The 15,610-nt window shown below is 33.8% G+C and overlaps 1 protein-coding gene across 3 annotated transcripts; it reads left to right on the forward strand.

Annotated features, from left to right (window-relative positions):
- The first annotated feature begins 135 nt into the window (after positions 1 to 135).
- On the forward strand, positions 136 to 14,354 carry LOC105319204 (muscle M-line assembly protein unc-89). Of its 3 annotated transcripts, none has more exons than XM_011416626.4 (16): positions 136 to 263; positions 1,064 to 1,669; positions 1,815 to 2,066; positions 2,376 to 2,593; positions 5,499 to 5,622; positions 6,084 to 6,292; positions 6,436 to 6,594; positions 8,163 to 8,234; positions 8,761 to 8,900; positions 9,902 to 9,965; positions 10,233 to 10,277; positions 10,403 to 10,510; positions 11,130 to 11,724; positions 11,959 to 12,080; positions 12,823 to 12,964; positions 13,627 to 14,354. In XM_011416626.4, exons 2-16 carry the CDS (start codon positions 1,120 to 1,122, stop codon positions 13,689 to 13,691), a joined length of 2,865 nt encoding a protein of 954 aa, XP_011414928.3. In that variant the 5' UTR covers positions 136 to 263; positions 1,064 to 1,119; the 3' UTR covers positions 13,692 to 14,354. The 3 variants fall into 3 exon arrangements, with proteins under 3 accessions (XP_011414928.3, XP_011414930.3, XP_011414929.3); XM_011416627.4 differs by having other exon boundaries at positions 197 to 255; XM_011416628.4 differs by lacking the exon at positions 10,233 to 10,277.
- Positions 14,355 to 15,610: the final 1,256 nt, after the last annotated feature.

Genomic DNA, 15,610 nt, shown 5'->3' on the forward strand with positions numbered 1-15,610 from the left:
CGTACAAAAGATATTCGTGAAGAATATGAAATAAGACTGATCATGAAACATGGATTAAAAAAGCAATCCAGAGAAATCATAATTATTTTTGTATGTTACGTTTGTTAATCAAGTTAGTTTGTTCCTTATACAGCGTCTATATTATGGTTTGAATTAATTGATAATTTTCTCGAATATTCAATGTTCGAGTTACTAATACAAATTTTTTCCCATGGGCACAGTGGTCATAAAACTTTGTCAATTTTTGGTAAAAAGGTCCGTATGTAAGTATTAAGACTGCTTTTTTACGCATCATTACTTAACTATATGACGATTCCAGACATTATGCAATGAATGCATTATTGATTAACTATACACACATCCTGCTGTATGTAACGTTAGAATTCTGTGAAATTGACATGGAAATATTACATGTTTTTTCAGAGTCCCATCAGCTGCCCATTCCATGATAAACAAACACTGTTTAAACTTATTAGTTGAAATACATAAATTAATTTCGATAAAATGAATATTTTCGATATGGAAGAGGGTAACTAACTTAACGTGATTCGCGTAAAGTATGCAGGTTTAAAAAAAATTTACAAAGTGAAAGTTGAATTTTTACTTGGGACAAATACTGTTGGTTCAATTCCAACTTGGACATTAATCTGCTTTATAAAGTGTCATGCATCTGGTATTATAAAGGAGAACACTGAAATGAGCTCAATGAGTTTGATAGCTTTGTCACTTCATTGTAACTGCAGTTATGTACTTTTGCAGAGCAAATTGACATAGTTTGGTTTAATATGGAGCAATGTCAATTATTTTATTAACATTTTTTAATTATTTATCAACAAAAGTTTGTAAAACTCCGCAATTTTTCCCTTCAAAAAAATAATTCTATTGTTATTGTAAACAAATTGTATTGTTGGCAAACAACTAGCAAAATAATAACTTCATGTTTAATACACCTGTATCTCGCTCTATGATATATCAGTTTCTACAATCTCTCGAAACTTGAAATACATTTTATAATTTTGGAAAAAAAATATTGACCTAATTTGTTTTTTTTTTCCTTTTATAGGTTTGGTTTTGTAAACAACCAGAACAAGACTGTCTTTTAATGAAAAATCTTTAAAAATGAACCGATTTGGAGGAAATTTTGGACAAGGCCTTCTTGGCAACCCTCCAGTGTCTTCGAACTTCTCACCACGTGACCAGAACAGATTCCGAGGAGGAGAAACCTCATTTGGCGGCAACCAAGACAGTTATTTTGGAGATGGGGGAGGTTACGCAAGAGACCTGGGAGAGAGAAAATTTGGAGGTGGAAATGAAGGTTTCTATGGAGATATTGACATGAGAGGCAATTCCTTCCAAGATCAAACTAATAGCAACGGTAGATTTGGAGATGGAGATAGAATGATGAACAGAGGGGACAGAAACTTAAGCCATGACCATGATTACAGGAATGATGATGAGTTTTACTCTGGGAGGAACTCCATGAAGTCAGTGAGACAAGACAGACTGTCAGTCGGAGGTAGCTTTGGTGATGACCGTGGTATGGGAGGGACTCAGGACCAGTATAGTAGACTAGGGATGGGAGGAATAAGTCCTGGCATAATGACCAAGGGACAAGGTATACTTGGATCTGGACCAGGTGTAGGAGGAGACACCGATTTCAGGGCCCAAGGTAAAGAGAGATATTAGAAATTTTCAATAAATTCTTCTCAGAAATATTTATATTGATAGTTTTAAAGATTTGAATACAAAAGTAATATAAACAAGATAAGATTGAGATTCAAAATGTTAATGAATTGAACTTTTGTGCTTACAAGGTGGATATAGTGGTATCGGAAATCAGCCTAGATCAGGAAATATGCAGGGTGTTGGAAATCTGGCCATGAGTCCCCCAAATATTGGTGGTCAAGGAATGAGACCACAAGGAAGTGGACTTGGGGTTCAAATGGCTGGCATGGAAGCCAACCTAATGACTCTACAGAAGCAACAGCAGCAACAGGAGGCCCTGCTAAGGGACACTCAGCTACAGATGGTCAACAATCTGTTGCTGCAGCAACAGAGCAAAAGAGGTCAGAAATCAATCAAGCAGTGGATATAAATTCACTCTCTTTGATAAACATTTTACTACTAATAATATTTGTATTGTGGGGGAAAAGACCAAATATTACCATAAGATAGTCAAATGTTTCAATGGAAACTTTCTTAAATGTCAACATTTAGCATGAAAGCTTAAATGCCCATTAATTGTAGAATAGAACTTCAATGTATTTTCTGATCATCATCATGTGTGTACTTGTACTTGAATGATATTGCTACAATTTTGCTATTGGAATATCTAGCAAGTAAATGGTCTTTTTACTGGTACTTTTGATAATCAGGAAATCAACTGAATCCAGGATTTGGGGGACCAGGTTTATTGGGTACCCCACAGAACATGTCTCCGAGCATGATGGGAGGTCCTGGTGGTAATCAGAGAGGGTCAGGGCGTATTCCCTCCCTCCTGGACATCAACACAAAGAAACCACAAGGAAAGAGGGGATTTACTGGGCCAAGGGACCAAGGGGGGTTCAAGAAGCAACGATTGACGCCTCAAAAGGTATTTTTTTCCTTCATATATATAATCTTGTACAAACAATAAATTACTCTGTTGTTTATCCTTTTATTAATTTCCTTAAACAATGCTTTTGATTCTTCAAAGAAGTTTTCTCAGGCAAAGAGTTTGGATACTTACGTATAGAACACTGCAATATTTTGTCTGAAGCTATAGATAGCATGGGGAGAAAAAAGAAATAGCGTCATAGATTCTCTACATAAAATAAAACGGTGAAACTTTATTCAGACGGGCGTTTCCTCCCAGGATTATTGTTACTTTTGCTACTTTTAAAACATTGCTTTCAAGTAGTCTCATATATTCTCTACATAAAGAACAACTTAGGCCTTACAGTAAACTGTACTTACAGGGGTATTTCTCTCAGGATAATTGTTACTTTTGCTGCTTTTGAAACAATGCTTTCAACTCATCACCCCATTCCCCCCACCTACAGTTAACCCTGACAAAAAGCCTGAATCACATACCCTTGTTGATGCTTGTACAGCTTGCTGGCTGAGATAAAACTGTAATATGTTGCCGCTATGCAATGTGTACTATTTGTGAATGAGGATGGTCCTCAGTGAATCTATGTTTAATTTCTCCGAAAAGCAGAATTGTTATTTAGCTGATTTCCTCATTCATTTTGATATCATAATACTGGATGGCCTTTCTAGAATGCAAGACCTCTGTCTGTAGGGAATTCAGAAATACCAGTTGGAATAACTTTCATTTGATATGCTGAATATTGTTTAATCCGGACTGTTTGGAATGTACTAACCATTTTATGTTCCTTGACTTTCCAGTTATCTTCAGATATTCAGAATTATGTTGGAACATCTTTGTTTTATTTAAAAGATGTTTTGGGTGTCAATTTTAGTCTACAGTAAAACTGAGAAAATATGAAACGTATTTGCATGCATAAAGTGGCACATTTTGGGTTTATTATCTCAATGTTCTGTTCAACTTTCTTCCTTGTTTGTTTTATTATTTGTTTATGATATCTCTAGATCTCTGAAATGTTGAAAATTACATATTTGATTTCATATTTGTTTACATGATTAAGGTTTGATTAACTCTGGAGTATTGATAATTGGATTTATCTTGCCAGATTTATTACAGCCTTCAAATGCTATGTAAGCAGGTATTTCTGATTTTCATTGTCTAAATTACACCAATAAATTGACATTACTGAGTACCATGAAGGCGAACTATCTTCCCAAATCACTTACCAGCTGTAAAAAACAACAACAATGGAGAAAGACTCATTAGGAAATTGATTATCACTATCCATCTCAAATTCATTGGAAAATCTATTTGTGAAAAAATTGCTACCATGCATCTTTTCTTGTTTGAAGGCATAGAACATAATTTGAAAACCACCTTAAAATATACTGAACACAGGGGACTGCTTTTCTTTCCGTTTTAGTTAAACGTTTTCATGCAATACGTAGCCTAGTTGTTTGAAATATTTACTGTCTATGTCACGAAAGTCAGTAACATTTGAATGTCCGTGAAAACTTTTCCTGAAAATATTTTACTCAAACTTTTTGAACATCATTTCTCACCTCAATAGATTATTCATTAAAACAATTTCCAAACAAAATGTCTCCATAGGCTTTTTTCACAAATTTTATGCTTACATAGTGCTTTACAGGAAGAAGCATGTACATGTTGATTTCATTTTTGTGGAATTGATGTTTTAATTTTGAATTACATAAGAATTGTCTGTGTGTTTCATAATTCAGCACTGGAAGACATCTGTATATGGAGACCCAAATCTCTGTATTGGTACCTCTAAACTGGTTCCTAATACCAAGAAGCAGCAAAGAAGTTGGATATCTGAAGATTCTCCGTGTTGAAATCAAGCATTATTTTTTTCCTCTACTTTTTTAGATCTCTGAATTTTGATAACAAGTTAATATTGATGATAATCTGATGACCCCCACAATCGTGGAATAAACGATGGCAGTTAAAGGATATTTACTCCGTCCAAAGGTCACAATCTCGGCTACTTATCCATATAATGGTTTGATGAGCTATTTGCATCATTCCATTCCCCCCAACACAGCCTTAATGTTATCATCTATTTTTTTTTTTACCTTTTATAACAACCATTGGCCACTGTCTTCTTACTTTGTATGATGTTTAAATGCATATTTTACTCCATTTATAGGTGGAAGATATTTTGAAAGATGAGACATATTCATCAGATGCTGAATAATTCATTTACAACTTATAATTCTCATATACATCTCATATCATCTGATACCATCTTTTCTAATTGTTACTGTATAGCTTTTCCTGTTAAAAACATAATGATAGAGAGATATTTTTGCAACCCCAAAGCCCTGCATAACCAAATTTGCATGACTTGTTCTTTCTTTGGATTTTACTGAGATCAAGTTTTTCACCTTTCACTCTTTAAATCTGGCAGCTATATCCAGTGGACCTCAATACATGTATAAGTTGATTACTGGAGTTATCTATCTTACTTGTATATTGTAAATAAACAAGAATTTATATGGTAGTAAACTGCAGAATCACTTTATATTTCAATTCTTGAAGTTTCTGGTCTCACCAGAGTCCTTAATTAGAATAAAATAATCATTTGCCAACTTTTCTCAGATAGTTCCCTTGTTATGATTTCCAATGTTGAAACTTTGTAATCTTGTTTTTTTTTTCATCAGTGATACTCTTGAATGGAATATATTTCATATCTGCTGTTCAAATAGGTTTCACTATGGAAAAGCCCCCTTGTTGCCTATACACTAGTTCTGTAGTCTACACCATAGCCAATCCTGGATGCCATCAAAAGTCCACCCTAACAAACTGACCCGCCATCTTTACCACAGTGGCTTGTTTTCTTTTGGTTTCTAATCTTTATACCCTGCCCTCTACTGACATATTTCAGCGAACGCCTGATAGAAGATATGACAACAGTTCAAATCGAGGTCCGAGGAGACACTCTCCAGACAGACAGCGTTCCTCAGAGGGAGCGGACTCGCGCTCCTCAACTCCTCGCAGGAAGGAGTCAGGTATTTTCATGCTTTGCAGATACATTTATCTGCCACACTGCTTTCTCTTTTGTCCCCCCATTGGTACTGAATTTAAAAGGAAGGATTCAGATCTGAATCTCTGGAGTGTTTGTAGTCAGCCAGCATTAGCACTCATCAGTAAATCTTTCTACTGCCTCACATGTTCTGTCAAGTAAGCATTATCTGTGTCTGTGGAATTTGTATACATCTTGTCATGGGGTCTTTCTCTCACTCCTAGCAACCATGAAAATCAGTTTGATTTTAGAAATATCTTTTTTATGTTCTAACTTCTTCTCTTCCAACTTTATTCTTTCTCTCTGTCTTAAAATTTTTTCTATTCTTTTTCCTCATCTTCTCTTTCTTTTGGTTCTTCTGGGGTGCATGTCCTTCCTTTTTCTAGATTTATTTAAGAACTTAACAAATCATTATCATGACATTCTGTTGCATGCTTCCTTTACAAGATGGCGCTCCAGGCATCCCTCCCAAATGCCAACAGGATTCAGCATGGACAGCAAAACCACAACCCGCCAGTACTGAGAATCAGCAACAAAGCCCCGCGGTGGTCATCCCACAGAAAATTGGAGACGGCTTGCTACCGGTACCTGCCACAAAGCCAAAGCAGGCAAATCTGACAGAAAAGTATGACCCAGAGGAACCTACAGAAGATGAGGTAAGTGTCAGAAAGATTGTTAACACATCATAATTTTACTTGTTGAACAATTAACAGGTATATTAAGGCAAATTAGCAATATGTAATACTTATCATCTCTATTTCTATTGCTATTTGTAATTGTGATGATTTGCTTTGTGTAGATCCTGGATTTTGAGGCAGACACTGAAACAATTAAAGTTATTGACATTACGGATGAACCAGAGATATCCTCCAACATGGAGGAGGTGGAAGATATTGAAGATGTCACTGTGGTGATGGTGGAAAAAAGTCAGGATGAGAAAGAGGAAAAAACGAAAGAGGTAAAAAATTTTAAACTTAGGAAACTTTAAATTATGCAGATATTCTACAGTCATGCACTTGCTGCTTTTTTAGATATATATTATATAAACATTACTAGAATAAAAAAGAAAAATGCATTAATCTTCTGTCACTGTTATTCTCAAAAGCCACTGACCTCAATTGCTATTCAAAAATATTGGCAGGTTCAATATCAGGACATTATAGTATGTGACCTTTGATACTGTTGTAACTGTCAGCTCTACTTGCTTTTTGAAACATTATGTAAAGAATTTTTTTTTTTACTTCTCTATTTTTTATACCCCCGCTCCGAAGGAGAGGGGGTATACTGTTTTACCCTTGTGTGTCTGTCTGTCTGTCTGTCCGTCTGTCTGTCCGTCCGTAACAAAAATTTCTGTCGCATTTATCTCAGCAACTATTTATCGCAGATGCTTGAAATTTTAACACAGCGTTTGTTAAGGCATGCCATATCGTGGGATATATTTTTGTACCAATCGGACGTCAACTTCCTGTTAAATGACGACTTTGCTTATTTTTTAACCAAAATTTTCAAACAAATTTTCATCAAAGATTTCTCAGCAACTGTTTATCGCAGATGCTTGAAATTTTTACACAGTATTTGTATAGGCATGCCATATCTTGTGATATATTTTTGTACCAATCAGACGTCAACTTCCTGTTAAATGACGACTTTGTTTATTTTTAGCCAAAATTTTCAAACAAATTTCCGTCAAAGAATTCTCAGCAACTGTTTATCGCAGATGCTTGAAATTTTTACACAGTATTTGTATAGGCATGCTATATTGTGGGATGTATTTTTGTACCAATCAGACGTCAACTTCCTGTTAAATGACGACTTTGTTTATTTTTTGCCAAAATTTTCAAACAAATTTCCGTCAAAGAATTCTCAGCAACTATTTATCGCAGATGCTTGAAATTTTAACACACTATTTGTTTAGGCATGCCATATTGTGGGATATATTTTTGTATCAATCACACGTCAACTTCCTGTTAAATGAGTACTTTGTTTATTTTAGCCAAAATTTTCAAACAAATTTTCGTCAAAGATTTCTCAGCAGCTTTTTATCGCAGATGCTTGAAATTTTTACACAGTGTTTGTTAAAGCATGCCATATTGTGGGATATATTTTTGTACTAATCGGACGTCATCTTTCTGTTAAATGAGTACTTTGTTTATTTTAGCCAAAATTTTCAAACAAATTTTCCTCAAAGATTTCTCAGCAGCTATTGATCGCAGATGCTTGAAATTTTAACACACTATTTGTTTAGGCATGCCATATTGTGGGATATATTTCTGTACCAATCGGATGCCAGCTTTCTGTTAAATGTCTACTTTGCTTATTTTGCATATTCACATCAGAGCGGGGGTATCACTAGTGAGCATTGGCTCACAGATTTCTTGTTTTTTCTACTTTTTTCTTTTTATATTTTATATCAGATGTGACCATATCTTTTTGTATATTACTGTCTGCATTTTATTTAGATGACCTAACATATGACCCTCGTTAAATATGGATTTTTATCTTGAATTATATTTTCATTTGTTGCAGAAAGTTGATTCTAGCAAAAAGATGACCAATTTCTTCTGCCATGTTTGCAGCACTGAGTGTCGGGATGTTGAGGTAAAATCAGTAGTTAATAATTTAATGCCAGAATGGCTGCTGTTGGACTATTGATCCAAAAAATTCAATACCTTATTTTAAAATAACCCAATATTTTAGCTAGGACCTTGACAAAATGTTATTGGATGTGATACTGTAGTGCTACTGTAATACCAGCAAATTTATGCTGTTGATTGTTTGGAATTTTGAGAAAAAAAATTTGCAAACAAATTTTAGTTGATTTTGTAAAAGAAATTAATAGTAATTTTGCTTTTAAAAGCAAAAGAACTTTTTAACCTTGAGAAACATTTTTGGATACATGCTGATATCATTGAATAAATTGTAAATAATCACTGCATTGTAAGTTGTTGATAGGACATGTATTTAATAACATGTAGTCACTCGGACAGATTTTTTTTGCATGTGTATGCTTCTAAATGTTTGAATGGAAAAATTTGAACCATCAAAATCTTTCTTCTCACAAAACGATCCATAGGGGGAGTGGAGTGGAGTAAATAATTCATTGCAAAAACATTTTTATAAATAGGGATTCGCTAAGCATATGAACGGCATGAAACACAAAAGCCGCATGGATGCGATGATGGGTCTTCACATTGAAAAGTCCAATCAGCTTATTTCACGAATTAAGGCAGAGGAACATCTCAGAAAGATCGAATCCTCTCCAAGGTGAGAATGTAGCCTACATCACTAAAGGTTGTTGAGGCAGTTATTCTGATACTGAATCTTGATAAACAGGTACATAACTATTTATTCATAAATGTACATGATAAGAAAAAGAGTTTTGATCTTTACACTTAATTCAATTTTGCACTATACTTTATAGTTTCATCAATATTCGTTGAATACCAACTTTCGTGGATTGTATTTTTAAGTTGATCCATGAAATTAAATGTTCATTGAAATGCAATTTCTATTAACATTTTGTATTGATGGGTCATTGGCCTTGAATTTATGTATCCTTGAAACTGTGATTTTCACTTTATCCACGAAAATTGATACCCTTGAATATTAATGAAACCATAGTACCTGTACCTAAGATATTACCAGTCTAACCAGGTATGAAATTATATTAATTGTGGTTCATTTATTCATGTCAGTTTTTTTCTTGCATGTACATGCCTTTAAAATCATGCTTACTGTCAGTCTTTGTGGTACAATAAACATTTATTGCATGATTGTGAGGGAGATATAAAGATTTATTTCATAAAGAAAAACATATTTCCCAAGGGCATTGCCTGAAGGAAAGTTGATGTATCTGGGGGAATAAATCTTGATATTTACCAAACATTCATACAGTAAATACTTCATATCAAATATCTTACATTTATACAAAATGTGTTGAATTCTAATGGTTTTTCAGCTTTTTAAAGGCAAAATTGTTATAAATGGTTTCCTCTGTTATTCCCTCTTTTGTCGTGTATTATATATTATAATTGAATTAGTAGTAGTTTACATAATATGCCCATCTCAGCTTTCAATACATATACCATTGAAATGAAAAATTCGAGGTTTCCAATGAGGTGGAATAAATTATCAATTCCTGGTAGACAAGACATTTTGTTTACTCTGTCATGTGACTGTCTAAACCAATCAGGCAACACATTACATAAAATTATCATATTGAGATTTACCGTAATTTTATCTTAAAACAATGTTTTAAACTCTAGGGATGAAGACAGAAGAAGAAGTGATGGAGATCGAAGACGTTCTCGAGATGGGCGAGATAGACATGTGAGTGAATGAAACCAAATATAAAAGATAGCATGGCTCAATTAATATACCTATATTGTAGCTATCACTCTTCTTTCACCAACTATTAGATGTGACATAATAATTAAACCTTGATACTTTCATTCATATACTTGTATCTTCTTCTATTTATTTTAACATCTGTCTTTCATTATTTTCATTTTCTTTTTCCTCTTATTAACTATACATCTGCAACATTACTCCTGTTTTCTGCCTTCTGAATTCTATTGGTCTGGGAATAATTTCCAGCGTCCGTTTTCTGGGCCATTGCGGCGAAGAGGTGGATTTTATCAGGTAGTCTCTGCATATATACATTGCTTGTTTTCATTTCTCATTTGCTCTCTACTTATATTTATCTCTCACAAGATGTCTCACAGCCATCATTAACACTTGCAAAATAAGCGCTATTTCTAATTTAGAGTGATGGTCGCAGCAGAAGAGAGAGACATCGGTCATCTGACCTGGAATTTCCAGACATTGGTGACTTAGTGACGCTCGATACTGTAGGATTCGAAGAGGAGAGTGTGGTATGTGAACCTTAAGTAACAATATACTTACATGTATGTAGGCCTACATTAACACATCTCTCTCCTAAAATTTCTTTGATTAGATATAATGGTAGTAGAAAAACTGGGATAGGTTGTTATTTACCAAATCCTCTTAAAGAGTATTGAAATAGCAATGTTAGAATATTCTGCATTGTCTTAAAAAAATCATTCATGAAGGTTTTAAAAAAAAATTTTATTATTAGTTTTGTTTTTTGAATTACATATGCCCAACTAAAAATGATTAATAACAAGCACGAAACACACATGTCCACCATAATTATATTGTCAATGACTATCAATAACCACTACGTGTATAAATGTGTATGAATTATAAATAATATGTGGTAGTGATCCTATTTAAGAAATTGTTAATCTATATGATTATAATGCTACAAAATGTCTATCTGTCTACTTAGATAAATGCTTTATGCAGAGAAAACAGTTCCAGGGACTATGAAGAATTGTATAAAATAAAATTGTCTTGCTTGCTATAGCCTTTATGTTATACAAACGAATATTATGTCATTTGATTTGATTTTGACTGTATGCCAGGGGATGTCAGTAATAAATGCTTTAATGTGATGGCTTATTTATGCAGGATAAAGAAGTAGGTGAGAAAAAGTTGCAAGAGAAAACTAAATCCCTTGAGAACACAAAGTCAGACCAACCCACTGCTGATGATGAAGTGAAACAAGAAGAGGTCCACAGTGGTGAATCCTCAGTTAAAGAACCAGCAGAAATTAAGGAAATCCCAAACAGCAAACAGTCAGAAACCACAGCGTTAGCCTCTCAAGTTCTCGAAAATTCTAAAAGCAAGACTACAGAGAAGAAAGAAGGAGAAGCCAAATCCAGCAAGAAAGTTGAAACCCCGAAAACAGGCAGCAACAAGACACCTAAAAAACCAACTGATAGTGCAGAAAGCAAGAAAACTGAGGAAAAATCCAAGGAAATGGAGAACAAGAAACCTACAGAAGTCTCGGATGCTCCCAGTAACAAGGAACTGAAGAATGGTTCTGTAAAACAGGAACCGATGGAGGTAATGACAAGTGAACCAGCTGAAAAAGATGTAGCTGTCCTTCCACAATGCCCAGTGAAGGTGCCACCTAACCAAATCAAGAAGGAGGCCCCTGCCATGAAAACTAAAGAGAAAGTGGTCACAGAGATTCCTCAGTACAGTCCAGATGTTCCTATTGGTATGGTTATATTTTTTGATTTGCATTGAGTCTTTTGTTTTTAGTTGAATTTTTTGCCCGATTTACATAAGGAATGTCTACATCAATATCAACACAAAAAGTGTACTTTCAGTTTATGTGTATGTAAATTTTTTAACTCAGTCTGTTTAAAATTTTATAAATATTGATATTTTGAATAAGTGTATGTACAGTGTACATGTATTGTGATTCTTACGCATTTTATTTTTGTTGTAGGCCAGAATTACATTGTTGCGGTGACAGGATTTTACTGCAAGTTGTGTAGTAAATTCTACAACAATGAGAAGGCAGCCAAGGAATCCCACTGCCAGTCCAGATCACACTATGATAAATATAAGGTACTTGTGATGATGTTGTGCTTTAAATAATCATAAAATGTAATTGTATCAACAGGTTACTGTTTCCAATTGAACAGTTGCTTGCAAGATGTCGTTTTTGTTACTTTTAAATCATTGTTCACTTTATAAAAGAGTTACATACAGGTAGTTACATTTTATATCCAGTGTACATCACACAAAACACATTATTTGCATATTGGGAAGACTTACAGATTTATTTCTCACAAAAGATGATCTGATTTTTCTATGGAATAAATCATGATACATTTACTGTGGAATCATTAGATTTTGTTGTGGCTCAATTTTCGTGGAATTCGTGGGTACCTCTCATCCACGAATTAACATCCTCCACGAATTAATAAATTAGGGTAATAAAGTGATATTTCCTTTGTAGGTTTTAGAGAATACACGAAATTACGTCCCCACGAACCTGTAAAATTTAAGCAATCCACGAAAATTGGCCCCCACTAAATTTAATGATTCCACAGTATCTCTGCAGCATTCATGCAGTTAATGGTTTATTGTAATAAGACAACAAACAGACAATTGTATATACATGTATTAAAGACTGTTTTGCATAGTTACATAAATTAAGCAAATCACTGTTCAAAGTCTTTAACTTGTTTTTATTTGTATTATTGAAATGTCAATGTAGAAAAGCAGTAGAAGCAAGTTTAATTGAATGCATGACCTGTTTGTGTGTACGATTAAAAAGTTTTGATTGTGTTTTTTTATATTGCAGATTGCCATATTAGGAACAAATACAGAGGGTCTCTCATCAAGTACAGCAAAGGATGGTGACTCAGAGAAGCAGGCCCCGCCCACTGGAGATAAAGAGGGTGTGGCCACCACCCCAGGGGAGAACTCCAGTGTAAACCCAACAGGTAAAAGATGATCTTCTATGAGAAAATAAGATTCAGACTTTTTTTTCATTGGAAAATCATAAAAATCTCTAGCTTACACCAAGGAAATATTAATTTTTTTGGAGGGGGGGGGGGGGGAGAATAAACATCTTTTTATTTCACTTACTTTCCGTTCAATAAATTTGTAGCGTCAATCAGTTTTGCAATTAATGTGTAGTGTACAACAGTTTTTTAAGAGGTTGGTAATGGAGTATGGTCTAAATTTTGTCTTGATTTTTGCCTTTCACAGATATATAGGAATGAGTATTTGATACAATTTGCTGTTGATAGTTAATGTAACATAAAATCTGTTATAATCTTCATAAACACCCTTTGCCATTCATGTACAAAACAGATCAGTTTACAAATATATAATGAATGTACTGTAGATTAAATGTGGGGAATAAATATCTGCGTAAAATTGCAAGAAGCAACCCTTGTGGATTTTATGATCCCACTCTTATTTTTCATAAGGTATTGAAATAAATGAAATTAAAACCAAAAAATTGGTGCTCGCAATTTTATATTCCCTCGTTTTGATACAAACAGCAGAATTTAGTACTCATATAAAATAAGAAATTAACAGTATTCATGAGTCAGCTTTTAACCAGTATTTTGAATTTTTATTGTCTTTTTCACTGCAGCTAAAAGAGGAAGAGGTGGCATTCAGATCAACAGAGGGCAGAAAGGTCGCCGGGGCAGGAAGTGATGTCATAGGAAATCGTGTGCCATGTCTTGTCTGCTGTAGAATTTTTTTTAATTTTTACACCAAATTTTGTTATACTGTGAGGGATGTAAAATAAAGCTGAGAAAGTTTTTCATACATTTATTTACATGCCATACGTCAATTTCTTTTTGTAAAATTTATTTTGTTTTGTCTGTATGATATAGTTTGTGTATTTCACATTTGTACATAAAATTTAAAATAGTTCATTGACATTTTGCAAATTGCAAATTTGCAAACAAATCAAAGTTGTTAAGGGATTTATATATTTGTAAGTACACTGTGTATTGGCATTGAATTTTGTTTGTTAGAAAAACACGGAGTTGGCACTGAATTTGTAAGTACATGTACATTGATTTTGTATTGAGGGAGTTGTGACAAACTTATACTTTTTTTTTCTTTTATTGGTACAGTAGTATAAGTTACTAGGCATCAGGTAGTGCAATCTTATCAGTTTTCAAAAATACCAAGTGATCTTTTTTAAAAACATTTTCATCATTTGTACCCGTACCAGCAATCAAAAGATTGTAAGGTTAGTGCAGTGAAGACTGAGGTAACAATGGATCAATGTGGACTTACAAAATCAGAATGTATACAAATATATATCAATTGTGTCAATGAATGAAAAATAAATCACTTTGATATCCATCAGGATTTTTACTTCATATGTCTTGAGAGCTGAACGCTTGGTTAATTGAGTTTTTAAAGCAAAATCTGTCAAATACAATCATGTGGATTAATTTTTCCAGGAAGCAATGTACTAGTTAAATTCAATGATTTGTTCAAATGAAGGGTGAAGTCCCCCTTGAAAGTGGAGATAATTTGAACAGTTGTTTTAGAAATGCTGATATTTACAGAAAGCCACTTTGTATATTCAGGTTCTTTAAAAATTGTACAAAAATTAGAATATAAAGGAGAAACTCTTTAAAAATAATGGAGAACCACATTCAATTTTTTATGGGGTTTTCCAAAGGAAATTGGTTATTGAAATGGTGAAAATGATGGGCGAGTGACTGCCAAAAGGGTACCCCTATTGTACGGAATACTCCTACAGTTTTCAAGATAGGAAGTGTTGTTTTAAGAAATAAGGAATCATTCTTTGAGTATAATGAGGTTATAATTTTGGTCGGATCGTGATCAAATCCAATAAAGCCCGAAGGGTTTTATGATATATTTGATCATGCCCCGACCGAAATTATCACCTCATAATATTTAAAGAATAATTCCTTATTACTTATATTTATAAAATTTTAAGCCATTGTACTATTAAATATTTAAATATAAATAAGCAAACCTCGCTGGTGCCCCAATTATACGTCATTTGAAGTTATGGGTTTTATAGCACAGAATCGATACCTAATGTTATCACAGGCAAAGACACTAAAATATTAATATTTGCAGATCAATTGGATATATATCAAAGATCTGCGTATATCTTGGATTTTGAGTTTAGTTAATTTATGGGAAAATATCAGCTGTTGAACTTTTTTTTTTTGCAGAATATTGCATATAGAGTGCTTTGTTTCTTTGGATACCAGGTAGACTAAGTGTTCATTTATTCAGGGTCGACACATGGATTATGGATACTGTTCGCACCAAAGAAACCTGGTTTTGCTGTCATAATGACAGCTTTTCTCACGGTTATTTGGTTTCACGTTTGTTCAAACTATGCTAAAATCGGTAATGAGAGAACATACGGATGCAACATTTGCTAGATAAATCAATAAGGTTCATAGGTCAGAGATCGAATGCTAAATTGAAGACCATGAAGTGTATAATTTTTATCCAAGTTTTCAGGTATTCAGAATACATTGACTGGTGGTAAACGTTATTATTTTCCATGTTTATAAAGGTTGAAACACCGTTTGATGAAAGCAACCTTTGCGAAGCAGAGCAAACTTCAT

The sequence above is a fragment of the Magallana gigas genome, chromosome 2, assembly GCF_963853765.1.
Source record: "Magallana gigas chromosome 2, xbMagGiga1.1, whole genome shotgun sequence".
NCBI classification, from domain to species: domain Eukaryota; kingdom Metazoa; phylum Mollusca; class Bivalvia; order Ostreida; family Ostreidae; genus Magallana; species Magallana gigas.